Here is a 15,357-nt window from a genome sequence, read left to right as displayed (position 1 = left end):
ATGTAACTTAAGCATGTATGTGGTGACATACAAGTGGATCATGTCTTAAGAGATAAACAAGATGGTTTGTAGTATATGGATAAAGGAGGGGAACCTTATTCTGGTAACGTCATGGATGCGGGCTGCTTTGTGGAATAGTTACAAATCTTGTAACTTGTCATAGATGATCTGATCCCGATCATTCATGTAGGAGACATGCGAGAGGGGCGTCCTATACAAAGAGTTTGTATAAGACCTGACCACGAAGTGTTAACGTCTCGTTATATAACACCGTTCATGACAGAGACTTCACTTCACTAGGATGACCATAGGCAACATGACCTCAATCCTGAGTGAGTTGGGAACTCTTGCCATTGAGGGCGGTCCTTTGATTTGCATGGGTGCGAGTGGTCAGGCCGCCGACTCAAACCTACCATCTTGGGGATTCGTCTGATTTGGGAGCTGGGAACTTAGCTACACAAGATGGAATTCACTCCTTCCCCAAAGTAGAAGTAAGTAGATAGATAACTCCCTTAAGGACTAATTCCATGACTTGAACGATGTGGTGCCACACACCTTCTCTTGGCCTGAGAGGTGTTTGCACATAGTTGGACTATGTTGTATTGTTCATTAGAGGGATCAGTGGTACTTAAGAAATGAGATGTAACTATATAGGTAAAACGGTAATTTGGCCCAGTTGTACTTATGAGCATCTGTGAAGGGTTATTGTACTCATGATTGGTTATATCCAATGGACACAAAAATATATTTGTGGTAAGAAGAGTTCAGCTGTCGGTCTTTAGTACAATGTCTGACAGTTAATAGACGGTGGATCTCGTGCCTAAAGAGTTTAGTCAGCCATTCACGTACTGTTGGAGCTTCGGGCCATAGGTCCATAAGGTCCCCTTGGTAGCTTGAATAAAAGTTGAGAATAAGTTTTTGGGTCAGTTTGGAATGTTCAAATTGACAAGAGGGAGTTCAATAGTTCAATTATATCGATATAATTGAACTGGTTAATTATATATGAAATGATTGCTCAAATGTATGAGATGCATTATTTTATGGTCCGATCTTATACAAACGCTTTATATAGGATACCTCAATCACATGACTCCATGTGAATGGTTTGGATCAAACCATTTGTAACTGTTATAAAGTGGGTTGATCCATAGTGTCACCAGGATAAGACTCATAACCTCATCCATATACTATAGACTTTAGGTTATTTCTTGAACATGATTCACTCGTATGTCAATTACATACATGTTCAAGACCCCATGCAATAAGCTTGTCGGTTAATGAAATTTATTATTGCATAACTAATGGATAAAATTAATCAACTAATAAATTACGAGACTTTAGGGCATAAATCCCAACAACATTTTTCTCGAGTTTTTAGTGAGTTGATTATGTGAGACATCTACCACACGTCTCGTATAGTATTGTATGTCTTCTTTGGTATGCACATAACTTAGATATAAAAAGTTATGTGACGAAATGAATATTTATTTTAAATATATGTCATGTCATACTAAAGTGATTTTGAGTTCGAGTTGGGCCCACGTAATATATTATGTTTTAAGTTATCTAGTTTGACAGTAGATTTTGTACTATGTACGAGTCTATTGTCGTCACATCTCATCTTAAGCTTAGTATGGGGGTGTGACAGAAAAAGAAAATCAAATTTGATTGTAAATTTGTTAGGTTATTAACTTCAATCATAAACTTTCAATATCATCAAATTGAACTCGATATTTAAATAAGTGTTGTAATTCTTACTATGATCATCTACTAATTTTTAAACAAAAGCAATGTCTAAATATTTATAAACTAATTAATTGTAAATAAAATAAAATACTACATAAAACTAATTTTAGTCACAAATTAGTCATAGAATAACTCAACCCAAATGGTTAACAAGAGCATAATTCAATATAAATGTGTGAGGTTCAATTACTTCGTTTAAAAAGAAACTCAACTCAAATAGTCAAACTAGACTCAAATGTGTAAAGTTTTAATTATATATTTTTTTTTTTTTAAAAAAAAACTCAACCCAAATGACATTGCTTTAAAAATAGAAAAAAGACACAAAATGACATGGATTTCATGCACGTGCATTGCACGATCCAGGCAATCAGCGCGTGCAATGTACGCAACTAGAGAGTAGAGAAAAAGCTCTAGACTGCGAATCAGAGAATTATTAGGGGTCCAACGCCGACACGTAAGCCGAAAGGCGTCCAAAATTCTAAAATGAAACGAGAGACACATGTTTCATGGCCCCCACACGAACTCTTCCATCCAATAAGAATCTCCAGTACTCATCTACCCATGCCACGTGGCACTCCTACCTCCACCCCTTCAATTTTCAGTTTGCCCTTTTTATTTTATATTTTTCCTTAAACTAAAAAATTGTAATTCTCTTGGTTCGCTGTTCACTTCTCCACTTCTCCTTCTCCCTTCCACTTCTTTGCTCTTTCCACCATTACAGTCTCTTTCTTTCTCCCGCGTTTCAGAGCTAGGGTTCGGTCTTATGTTTCACTGACCTTCAATTTCGGTTCCCTGTGGAAGGATTTTATTCTTCTACTTCTTCATGGCTACTTCATTGCCTATACCCGAACTTGTCTTCGTCTCACCGAAGCGTCTTCTATCTTCTTCCAGTCCCAGATGTTCGCTCTATAGGATTCCTCTCTCTAGAACTCGCAGGTTTAGTGTTCTTCTTCGCACGAAGCTCCAGGCTGTCAGAGAAGACGGTGTGGTTGCTGAAGAGAGAGAAAATGAGCTGATCAAGGAAGTTAATGGATATGGACTTGGAAGTAATGGAGCTGCTTACAATGCGAATGGTGATTACAGGTATAATGGTTGGGTTAATGGCGGAGTTACGGCTGTGGAGAGTGAGAGTGGTGGAACCAATGGGACCTTGGTGAAGTATGTTAATGGGAATGGTATTGCTGCGGCGGTGGTGGGAGAAATTCAAGCTTCGGAGTCTGTGGAGGAGGGGAGGAAGAAGAGGATAGAGGAGATTGGTAAAGAAGAGGCCTGGTTTAAGCGGAGTGACCAGCAACAAATCGAGGTTTGTTTCTCTGTTTAATTGATGTTTTCTAATTCTTTGCTCAGTTTCTGCTTGTTCCTTGTTATTATATTTTTTATTCCCTTGGCGGTGAGGTTCAACGTAGTTTTGAGGTTTTTATGTTCAATTGCCATATAGCTAGTATATGTGCACGTGAAATGTCTGTTCAGGAATTGCTTGAACAGCATATTTAGGAGGTCTCAAATCCTAGATTCGAGCTTCATTTGAGTGTACCGGTGATTTTACTTGGTTCTGAACTAGGAGATAATGGTTTCAACCATTTCCATTTTAGTCTCTCCATTAATTTTGATAGTCCAAGTTTTGGGCGTGGTTAATCAAAATAACTATCTGAATCCACAAGTAGGCGTGGTAACGAATGATTTGGGTTAGTACTAAACTGTTGGGTGTAATTGTGATTTAGTAAGCCGTAAAAACTACAAGTTCATAGTACCTTCTATTACCTGCTCTTTTAGTAGCGTGTAGTCACATTTTGCTCCTTGGAAAATTAGAGGAAAATGAGAGTGTTTCACTTTAATAGTCAGATGCAATATTTACCACTGGAGAAGAAAAATGCCAGAGTAAGCATTATGATTTTAAAATTAGACTGCACCAATCCGGATAATGTTCTCACGATATAAGTTGCAAATATGAGTGCTTCTTGATGAAAAGCTGCAAGTTTTGGGACTTGTTCTTTCATTATGAAATTATAGAAAACCTTGTAGTATAGGCATGATACATCAATAACGCTTGCACTTTCCCCCATATTTTAGGTAATTTTAATCTCTGCTTTTATTTTAGGTTGCATTTTATTCCATACTTTTGGTCATTCTATTAGGTCTCTTATATTTCATTTTGATGTACATTTTCTGTGTACACAAAATGGGCTTTCAGGTTTCTGTGGCGCCTGGGGGACGCTGGAATAGATTTAAAACATATTCGACAATTCAGAGAACCTTGGAGATATGGGGATTTGTTTTTAATTTTATCATCAAGGCTTGGCTTAACAATCAGAAATTTACTTATCGAGGTGAGCTCTTCTGCAACATCAGTGCCAAATACACTCCAATGATATGCCTTCTCGATTCGATAGTACTATTGGGTGATAGGAATTTTCGTTTTATTTCATAGTCTATAATTTGGTTTTAGGAGGAATGACAGAGGAGAAGAAGGTCGCCAGAAGAAAGATCCTAGCTAAGTGGTTGAAAGAAAACATTTTAAGATTAGGTCCAACTTTTATTAAAATTGGTCAGCAATTTTCCACAAGAGTGGATATTCTTCCACAAGAGTATGTTGACCAATTGTCAGAGCTTCAGGTTATTATCTCTTTTATCTATTCTTTTACCATTCTATGGTTAGGCCTGTTGCATACAAAATATATATGTCTTCAATTGGAACGATGTAATATTTTAGTCAATCTTGCTTAGGCTGATGGATTCTCATGTACAATTCAGGATCAAGTTCCTCCTTTCCCTTCTGAGACAGCAATATCAATAGTTGAAGAAGAGCTTGGAGGTCCTGTGGCCAGTATATTTGAACGGTTTGATCAGGAACCGATAGCTGCTGCTAGTCTTGGTAAACTTGATTCACATTTTCTGTCGCTTACTGTGATATATCTTAGAAAATTCAGTTTAGCTAAAGCATTTTGAAATTTGTCTGCTCGCTGATTAATATCAAAAGTCTCTTTGTTCAGGTCAGGTTCATCGTGCAAGATTGAAGGGGCAGGAAGTTGTGGTGAAAGTACAAAGGCCAAGTCTAAAGGAGCTCTTTGATATTGATCTTAAGAACCTAAGGGTTAGTTTCAACATTGGCTGAAATTTTTACTTTTGTTTCTCTGTGGGAGAAATCAGAATATTAGTGATCTCTCTTGTAATACTGCATTTATTTTTTTAACAGTTTGTACTTCCTGCTCTAGTTGGAGGTATTGCCTCAGATACTTTTTTTCTGGCTAAGCTAATTTTCTTTTATCCTCTATTTTCAAAATTTTAATCAAGGCATCTATGGGTATTGGGGATTTGTTTTGAACAGGGTGGATTTTTTTTCTGGCAGTTTTTTTAATTGTCAAATTATTATAAAAGTATTTCAGGGAAGCTAAAAATATATATATCTTTCAAGATTTAAAAACTTGAGCTATATTTAATGGAAGAAGAAAAAAAGAAGAAGAAAACCCACAACAAAAATCCCAAGACTAATTCAGAAGAATGAGGCTGAGCCTGATTAAGGGACGCACATAAAGACGAGTTAAATCTAATTGACTCGTGAAGTTCCTCAGCAGACCTCTAAAACCCTCTAAAGACTCTACTTTTCTTTTCAAGACACCGTACAACACATCAAAATAACAAGCCTACTACAAAACTCTTCCTTTGTCTTGTGGAGGGTTCAAAAGTACCTCCTCAATCATGGAGCAACATCTCATCTTATGAGCTAGAGCACTTGAAGATCCTAAAAGCCCAACTCCAAAGGGAGCAAATGAAAGGGTGATCCCATAGAAGATGATCGAGATCCTCCTACTTCCTACAAGAAAACACACTATTGTGGTTGCAACAGAAAAGAAGTCTCTGGGGGTGACCCTGAGTGTTCACTCTCCCTTGCAAAACTTGTCAGACAAAGAATTTTATGTTCTTAGGAATTTAACCTACCAAAGTCAGTAGAATGCATAGGCACTCTTGGAGGGAGAAATGGTGCAAAAGAACATATAAAAGAGCTACATGAGAAACTTTTTGACAGCTTTGGAATCTGAATTATAGAATCTTAAGATTAAACTGAAAAGGCGAGAGAGAGGGTCACCCTGCCTATAGCTTATTGATGCAAAAATCTTACCGTTCGGTCTTCCATTGGCAAAAATAGAGTTCACCGACCTTATACAATTCTAAATCCAAGCTCTCCACTTGTACCAAAAATCTTTTCTATATTAAACTTTATGAGCCGGTTAAATTGCTTTATAATTATTGAACTTGCATAGTAGAAAGGAATTTCGGTATGCATCAAAACCCTTGATATTTTGATTTAATTACAGGTCATAGCAGAATACCTTCAAAAACTTGACCCAAAGTCAGATGGTGCAAAGAGAGATTGGGTTGCTATATATGATGAGTGTGCAAATGTCCTGTATCAGGTATCAACATTCCCTCAAGGTTAAACATCACTTTTAGCCTCTAACCTTTCATAGAATTAATGATTTGGTCCCTGAACTTTGATTGTAACAATTTAGTCTTTGTATTTTAAATTTTGTAATAGTTTAGTCTTTGAACTTTACTATAACAATTTAATCCTTGTACTTTAAAATTTGTAACAATTTAGTCCCTATTCTAGAAATTAATGATAAGATTTAATGAGATTTCATGCATAAATAAACCATTAAACTAACTAGAGACTCAATATTTTTGCAAACTTGACTTCTTTTGATGGAATTTTTTACATGAGATACTAAATTGTTGCAATTTTGGAAGTACAAGAAATAGATTGTTACCTACTAAAGTTTAGGGACCAAATTGTTACAAAATTAAAAGTACAGGGAATAAATTGTTACAAATTAAAGTTTAAGGACTAAATTGTTACTTTCAAGAAAGTTTAGGGACCCAAAGTGATTTTTAATTTTCCCTCAATTGTTACTCTGAGACATGACTACCAGTATGTTAGATAGATGTTAAATTTTATTATTAACCTGCAGCTTTATTTTGATAGAAGCTTTAAATCCTTTGCATATTTCTTTTAAAGTCTAGACCAACGTGTTTCAATTCTCATTATATCAAATATTATGTTAATTTCAGGAGATAGATTACACCAAGGAAGCAGCTAATGCTGAGCAGTTTGCAAGCAACTTTAAAAACTTGGACTACGTGAAAGTCCCATCAATATTCTGGGACTATACTACCCCACAGGTTTTATCACTTAGTTTGCACAATGAAACAATTATTGCGTTTAGAACATTGTTCTTACCTCTATTCTTTCATTTTGAAATGACTGCAGGTTCTGACTATGGAGTATGTTCCTGGAATTAAAATAAATAAGATTAAAGCTCTGGATCAACTAGGCATTGATCGAAAACGGTCAATATCATGTTCAACTTTTTATTTCATCTATGATAATTGCAGGAATTGAACTCATTGTTACCATTGGTCTCTTATGTGATATAGGTTAGGACGTTATGCTGTTGAATCTTACCTGGAGCAAATTCTGTCACATGGATTCTTCCATGCAGATCCTGTGAGCTCTAATTACTCCTTGTTTAAGTTATCCTAGTCTTAAAACATGAGGGATTTTCTTGTGTACTTAATTACAGATAAAGTTGGTGCCCGTGCCTAAGAAAGTTCATTTAACTTCATTCACAGTATTTCACATGTTAGAAACACAAACTTGAATTATGTGAATTTAAAATATGATACGTATAAAACCTTAAACCTACGGTGAAGCTTCTCATTGACCCTGCCTCCTTTTACTGTTGCACATTGAAAGAACCTACATTACCAGCAGTGCGTTGAAGTAATATTCTCGTCTCTGTAGCTAGCCATTAAATCATTGGTTTGGATAATTTCCTTGCAGCTTATCCGTTGTGGTTATATAACAGACTATTAAAAGAACCAGGTTTAAGATCATGTCATTTGAAAATAATCTGAAATCTTATAAAATGGTACATGAATGAATAACCAGTCAGATCGATTGAACTGTTTAAATTAGAAAAAGAAAGTAAAAAAACTTTTGATGAAACCCTCAAGTTTTCAACCCATCTGCTCTGGAAAGATAATTTTGTATTTCAAGATTTCTTTTCTTTTAGAATTGATGACAGAGATTTTGTACCTTTTTCAGCATCCTGGGAATATTGCTGTCGATGATGTCAATGGAGGAAGGTTGATCTTTTATGATTTTGGAATGATGGGAAGGTACTAGCCTGTGCTTGGCTACCCTTTTCTATGAAATTACACCCCCTGAAAAAAAGAAATCGAAAGAAAGAAAGCAAAAAAAAGAAAAAGAAAAAGAAAAAATCAACCTTAAATGGCCACGATATTTTTGCACTAATTCCATGGAAGCATACTGATCATTCATTTAGGTATATGAAAAGTTCTTGTTCATGGTTTTTCTCTTTATGGCTGTATTTATTGTTTTTAATTTTTTCTGGTAGGAGTTCATATGCTTTGAACTTGTTATCCTTTTTCATTGTATCAATGAGAAGTTGGTTCAAAACAAAATGGTCACAATACTTTGCTAACATATTGCTGTGTGTTGGTGCTGGTGCCTCGCAGTATCAGTTCAAATATCAGAGAGGGTTTGCTGGAAACGTTCTATGGAGTGTACGAGAAAGATCCAGACAAGGTACTGAATTTCTTAAAATGCACCATTGGCTTACATTTCACCATATGAAATTTATTTCTTTCTGCCACCTTAAGGTTATGTATCGGTACCATCATCATGCCCTTCAATGTTCAATTGTTTACAAGAATTCTTCATTAGTGCAGGTTCTTCAAGCAATGATTCAAATGGGGGTTCTTGTGCCTACTGGAGATATGACGGCTGTTAGACGAACAGCTCAATTCTTCCTCAACAGGTCTATCGAAGAGAAACTTGAATAAACTTTACAGGACACCTTGCCGATCAATATTCATTTCTTTCATTCTTTCTTTATCCTGCCCTTTTTTGGGTGGTAATTATTAGATGTGAACCCCACCCCCTCTTTTGGTGTAATAAGAAAATCTCCAAACTGAGGGGAGGGGTTAAAGGAACTCCTCCAATTGGTAAAAAATGAGTCCATACGATAATTATCAAAAGGGAAAACTTCCACCAAAGGAAAGCCCCAAAAAACAATAAAAGAGAGAGATTCAAGAAAGCTTTTTAAGGGCCTTTATTTGTCGCTGAAAATGCTGTTCATGAGGATTTTAATTTTAATATTTTAACAAACTAATCAATCATGCAATGTTATTTTCTCTTAAGAGCACAGACCATATTAGGAATCAGTCTGGAAGTTCATGAGATAAGCAGGTTCCATTCACTTATTTGAGAGATTGACACTGCTTCTCATAATTGAGCTCTCAGTTAGATGTCTACTGTATGTACCTTTTGTTGTGTTTAATCTGAATGCTTGATTTATATTTGTCATCATGGGCAGTATGTTAAATGGTGACTTGTTTGAACTGTGCAAGCACTGTGATCAAATTAAAATCATCTTGTAATCTATGCTGCGTGAATTTTCTGACCATGAAATTTTGAATTTGAACTCCCAGTTTTGAAGAACGTTTGGCTGCACAGAGAAGGGAGAGAGAGATGGCAACTGCCGAACTTGGTTTTAAGAAACCATTGACAAAGGAGGAAAAGTTAATGAAAAAAAAGGAACGCCTAGCTGCAATTGGTATGTGACCCTGATGAGCAGCCCAGTGTCCAATTATGCTTTAATGGCCCTTTTTTTTATTACTACAAATAATTGTTTTTTTGAGAAAAAAAAACTCCCCTTACGACTCCCACAGTGAGTATATGAATGTTTAAATATCTAATCTAACTATCTAAGTGATTATCAATTGATTACAAAGTTTCTCCCAACCTGTATGATAAACATACTTCTCAAAAGAAAATGAAACCTTTATGATAAAATGTTAAATTACACACATTTACACGTTGAGTCCCCTTTCAGGTTTATGGTTGTTTGGTCAGTGAACTTTCAAAAGTGTCTATTAGGTCTTTGAATTTTCAATTCTGTGTTCAATAAATATTTGAACTTAATAATGTTTAACAATTCTTTGAGCTTTCAATTCTTTTTGTCTGACATTTAACAGTCAATTTCTTTTTTAATTAATTGATTTGTTAAATATAAAATCGAATTTTGTGTCTAATAGGACTCTTAGATTTCAATTTTGTGTCTAGTAAGTATGTAAATTTTTTAAAATTTTCAAATAGGTCGTCAAAATCCAAAATCTAAAGATTTATCTAACACAAAATTGGAAGTTGTTGATTTTGAAGACCTATTGTAATTATTCCATAGATGTTATTTTACTTAGTTGAAGTTCCTTTTGGTAGAGGGAGTTCCTCTTTTTGTGGGCTTATTTTTTGTATGCCCTTGTATTCTTTCATTTTTTCTCAATAAAAGTTGATCCCTTAAAAAACAAACAAAATAAAGTTTGTAGATTTATTAAATACTTTTTAAAGTTTAAAGATCTATTTATTAGACACAAAATTAAAAGTTGGTTTTGTTAGACACCATCTAAAGTTTTAAGAACCAAATAGACAAATCTGAAAGTTCGACTAAACTTGTAATTTTACCATGATAAAACAATGTTTTTGAAATATTTGATGTTACAAAAAACCTACAGTGAACTTGTATATGCTGTCCCCCTCATAGTTGTTGCACTCTCCTAACAGGGGAAGATCTATTAGCCATTGCAGCAGATCAACCATTTCGGTTTCCTGCCACATTCACATTTGTTGTTAGAGCATTTTCAGGTAGTTTACAAGAAATATCAACTGTTACAAAATCTTTTGAATAATGTTAACAGCTGATAAATGAATTATTCTCTGCAGTATTAGATGGCATTGGGAAAGGCCTTGACCCACGATTTGATATTACTGAAATTGCCAAGCCGTGAGTTCCATACTTCTGTCAGAGCTAAAATTACTTTAATCTCCTTTCATCTTGACATTTTAGGATGTGCAAGTTTTTCTGTTATCTTATACGGTTTAATTTTTGTCTTTTAGATATGCTCTGGAATTACTGAAGTTTCGGGAAGCTGGAGTTGAGGTTGCCTTGAAGGTAAATATGATTATCCCTTTTACATGTCTTATCTCATATAATTCTTTTATCGCTCTCTTGATTGTCAATTTTACAAATGTTCAGGATTTCAGAAAGAGATGGGACAGGCAATCTCGTGCATTCTATAACTTATTTAGACAGGCCGAAAGAGTGGAAAAACTTGCTGAAATTATCCAAAGATTGGTAATGCTTACAAACCTTTACTGAAATGAATGAGCATGTCAAACCTCACTTTTACTTTTTCAAGTTTTAAATATTGGGTTTTATTTAATCAACAGGAGCAAGGTGATCTCAAGCTTAGAGTTCGGGCTTTGGAGTCTGAAAGAGCATTCCAACGTGTTGCAACAGTTCAGAAGACGCTAGGAAATGTGAGTTTTTCAGTTGGTTCACATTCTTGCCTGGTGGCCTTGTTTGCATGTCAACGTATTTCAACCACATTGTCTGTTTGGATTCTTAGATATCTTACAGACCTCCTATCCTTGTACGTATGTGGGATGGGAGGTCGATCAAGATTTAAATAGAAACTCTGTGGAAGTTAAAAGATGAAAATTTTCGAGAGCTTTAGAAATCAGCATAACTTTCTGTATATGTTGGAGCGATTATGTACTGGCCAGTTCAATATTTCCAATTTCCACCTTTTGACCATTAACAGGCAATAGCTGCTGGAAGCCTAATCAACGTTGCAACAATATTATATATCAACTCCATTCGGGTAAGATTTACTCTTATTTTCTCTGACCTTGCTGCCACCGTTATTGCCTCATGATTATTGATTAGTTGTTATACTTTTTCAGATGCCTGCCACTATTGCCTATATCTTTTGTGCCTTTTTTGGGTTTCAAGTGCTCTTCGGTCTTATCAAAGTCAGAAGATTAGATGAACGGGAGAGGTTGATAACAGGAACCGCTTGAAAAATAGGCAAGTAATTCCTTACCCCGGCCAACCAGCCCCCTCGTGACATGGCATTGCGCTCGCACGTGGATCCAATTCCTTGAAAATTATAAGTTGAATTTCAAGTGATCCTGATCACAACCTTCTAAATGAACATGTTTCAGGTTTCAGAGTTGTGATTTACAGCAAATGAATCTACTTACAATCCATCATCAAATAGTAGATAGAAAGCACTAGTCTGTAGCCTGAGGTATACATCATCTAAAGATTACATTAAGATGATATGGGTAGAAAACGTGAGCACTTCTTCCAAGCTTGCTGAAGATACGAATTAATTTTCAGCATATGGTTGGTTAACCAGCTCTGTTTTCCGAGTATTTTGACTCCCCAGGTGTGTCGTCAAAGTCGCAGCAGTTATTTTTAAACAATGAGTATTGAAATTGGAATGATATATGTACCATTTTATTAGACATTGGAAAAAGTCGATATATTATGCAGAATGCTGCAGCATAGAGTTACTTTTTCTTCCCTCGTTAATGTACATATGTAGATGCAAGAGAGACATTATTTAATTCCGAGTCCCATTGCTGGGTTCGTTTCTTTTTGGGCTTATTTCATTATCTCGTCTCTCTTTCGTGCCACAACTGAACCGCATAAAGGTACCACGAAGATTGAAACTTAAGTTCTTCGTCGTGAACTACAGTTAGTTATAAAGGTTTATTCGTACAGTTTGCATCGTAATGTTTCTCATCAAAATAGATAATTTACAAGGCATGTTTTGTGAGACTTTGCCAAGCGAAGAGAGTTGCTGAGTGTAGACAGCCTTCTTCACGTTTGACACATTTTATTTTATCCCGTCCTTTGCACTTAACATATACCATTTTCACACCATGACCTTCCCTTTATTCTTGCAAATACAAAGGCAAAATTTATTACGCAGCCAGAAACGTCATCTTCAGAGGATTTGCAGTTTCCTCAAAGGAAAGATGTTTGGAGCTTTAAAGTGACTTGTAAAATCCTGCAGGTACTTGATAAATTAGCTACAGAGTCGGGTGTCGATTTCCCCTTTATCTCAGGCACCCAAGAAGGAAACATAGGCTAAGGGAGAGATTGAGTGTAGACATAGTCTTCATGTTCGAAAACATTCTCTTTTCTGCCGCCCTCCTCTTTGCATTCACCATTAACTTTTTGACACCTGGATCTTCCCTGTTTGATCCCAAATGTGAGAACCGTCATGTAACAAAAAGTATGAACTCGGAGAGGGAAAGAGAAAGAGAGGCTTACCAAATTGAAGGGTTTAGTGGAACCCATCACTATTCCATTGGATTTTACGCGTCCATGCCCTACCAGAGCAAAGTACAAGAAGAAAATCAGAAAGATAGCAAATCGTAGGGATCTCATTGAGCGGAGAAAGTTTAGCTGTTAGCTGTCAAGTAGGATGGATAGAGTAAGTAGTAGCGTTTTATAACATGAAGAAGCTTCAAATCATGGGATTCAGAACTAGACAGGCACCGACAAGACAAGATCTTGAAAGCTTCTTCAGACAAAAATATTATACTGGTACAACTTATCTCTAATCTCATTGATACATGTGCTTTTGTGAATTTAAGCTTGCTTTTGACCTGTCGCCTGATTCCTTGGCAGCGAAGCTCGACCCTCAAGGGAATGGGTTGGCTTTCTTGGTGCCTCTGTCGCATCCATCCATAAACAAATTGAGGGGAGCTGATGTGCTTGGAAAGTTGTCATTAATTTGGTTTTATCTTCAAGATTCTCCGAGCTGTCACTTTTCTCTTGGTGTCTGGTTGCTGATCCATGCTCACGTTGCTAGCCACTCACTCACCCCCCACCGCCAGCCTACAGGTTCGAGCTTTATTTTCTTGATTATTTTGCAATCTTATTGACTGAATATGGAACTCAAATGAGCCATTTAAGAGCATCAGATTGTGAGCAGGTAATGGCTGCTGATTATTAAGATGCCATTTTCTGTTATTTGAATCCCGTAGTACAGATCTTATGTAGAAAATCATGAACAATATAACAGAATAATTTGGTCAAATATATAGGAAAGTCGCCTAAGATGCCATTTTCTCATTAAAATCACGTAGTGCAGATCTTATGTAGAAAATCATGAACAGTTCAACGTATTGATTTTGTCAATATATTGGGGAGGGCACAATGGGATCGTTCTTATGCTTTAAAAAGAATCATTTTTTATATGTTTGAAGTGCGTGTTAGGTAATGTGCTACATAGAATATTGCAAGTTGTTTTGAGGCTACTCTAAATTTGTGTTATGAATAGTATTTAAATAATGGATGGGTTTGTAAACTAAATAATGAAAATGTATTTCATTTGGCTCATTAACTATTCAGAAGCTTGTTTATATATTCTGACATGACATTGAAATTCCCACTGCTTTAAATTATTGATGTTTTTGCTTAAAGGCATTTAGTTACACGTTCTCGGAATTCTATTAGACCTCGGATAGAGCTTTTCCAATTCTCCAAAATTTTGGTCTACTTCATTATTAATTACAAATGACTTTTTGGTAGAGTGCAGAAACCTTAATTTTTGTTTGAACCGCCAAAAAGGTTCACAATATGAAATGTAATTTTTTTTAATGATTTTCCTTTACTTCTAATTTGAGATAGATATGCTTTAAGTTGATAATAGCGGAAGATACTAAGGTCTTGTAATATTACTTTTGGTTATTATTTATTTTGATACTATTACAGTGCTTGATCCCGTGTGAATCAGTAAGGACCACTTTGCAAGGCTAAATACTCCTGAGTGACCGATAGTGAAGCGTTTTTTATTTTTAACTCTGTACTTTTAGAAAGTGACTATATTACTACTTCATTCATTTTAATTTTTATTTCATTTTAAACGGACCAAAATGATCCATTCTTAAAAGTATAAGGACTAAAAATGACATTTTGAAAGTATAAGGACCAAGATGAACAAAATCTAGAAGTATATGGACCAAAATGATATTAATATTAATTATATATTTATATAGAAATTATATATTGCTTTAGAAACCATACTTTCCATAGTTGGCTTGGGCCATACTTATTGTGGAAAAAAAGAAAAGCACTCTTGGAAATTTTCTACTTTATCCAATCACTTTTTAGCTTTTACCCTGTCAATAATGAATACGAAGACTTTATTAAGATAAATTTGTGTATTTGTTGAATGTTTAAGTCAAGCTTGTTGTTGTGTCTTGTGTTCAGGTAAGATGGTCTGGATAAGCCAAGCCAATGGTAAAGGGGGGGCACCATTTTTCCCCTCAAAAAGCCAGAGTTGCCACTTGCCACTTGCCAGGGGTCTGGTGGATGGCTATGTTGTGTGTATGTTCAAGTGAGAATGTGGCCACCTATAAATCCAAAATTGTCAGGTACTCTAGCTGTTACATTTTCACAAAGGCCAATCTGGAAATGCATATGAGATAAATTTTTAGTGTTTTTATGTGGATATTTTCTTTTCAAATTACTGGCATTTTTAGGAAATATATGTTTCAATGTTTTCTTTTTTTTAACGAAGCAAGACCATCCATTAAGCCAAATCATTTTTCCTGCCAAAAAAAAAGGTATTTTATGTTTATAGTTGATGCCGTAAAAATACTCCTTACTCCTTAAGATGTCAACTGAATTTAATTGTTATATGATGGATTTTGAGTTAGAGTATATCACT

General features: G+C 35.5%; 2 protein-coding genes across 2 annotated transcripts; both read left to right on the top strand.

Moving 5' to 3' along the window:
- The first annotated feature begins 2,386 nt into the window (after positions 1–2,386).
- On the top strand, positions 2,387–12,266 carry LOC120073161 (protein ACTIVITY OF BC1 COMPLEX KINASE 8, chloroplastic). The gene is made up of 21 exons (XM_039025816.1): positions 2,387–3,049; positions 3,938–4,073; positions 4,193–4,359; positions 4,498–4,618; positions 4,737–4,837; positions 6,060–6,158; positions 6,814–6,924; positions 7,013–7,092; positions 7,180–7,249; positions 7,850–7,923; positions 8,284–8,353; positions 8,497–8,585; positions 9,259–9,383; positions 10,388–10,468; positions 10,547–10,607; positions 10,721–10,775; positions 10,860–10,958; positions 11,054–11,143; positions 11,428–11,487; positions 11,570–11,693; positions 11,831–12,266. The coding sequence occupies exons 1-20, from the start codon at positions 2,570–2,572 to the stop codon at positions 11,684–11,686; spliced, it is 2,286 nt and encodes a 761-aa protein (XP_038881744.1). The 5' UTR covers positions 2,387–2,569; the 3' UTR covers positions 11,687–11,693; positions 11,831–12,266.
- A 605-nt stretch (positions 12,267–12,871) lies between these two features.
- On the top strand, positions 12,872–15,153 carry LOC120073162. The gene is made up of 3 exons (XM_039025817.1): positions 12,872–13,226; positions 13,311–13,526; positions 14,898–15,153. The coding sequence occupies exons 1-3, from the start codon at positions 13,136–13,138 to the stop codon at positions 15,026–15,028; spliced, it is 438 nt and encodes a 145-aa protein (XP_038881745.1). The 5' UTR covers positions 12,872–13,135; the 3' UTR covers positions 15,029–15,153.
- The last annotated feature ends 204 nt before the right edge of the window (positions 15,154–15,357 follow it).

The sequence above is a fragment of the Benincasa hispida genome, chromosome 3 (assembly GCF_009727055.1).
Source record: "Benincasa hispida cultivar B227 chromosome 3, ASM972705v1, whole genome shotgun sequence".
NCBI lineage: Eukaryota > Viridiplantae > Streptophyta > Magnoliopsida > Cucurbitales > Cucurbitaceae > Benincasa > Benincasa hispida.
The sequence above is the reverse complement of the archived record's forward strand: the minus strand, read 5'-3'. Positions and strand labels throughout refer to the sequence as shown.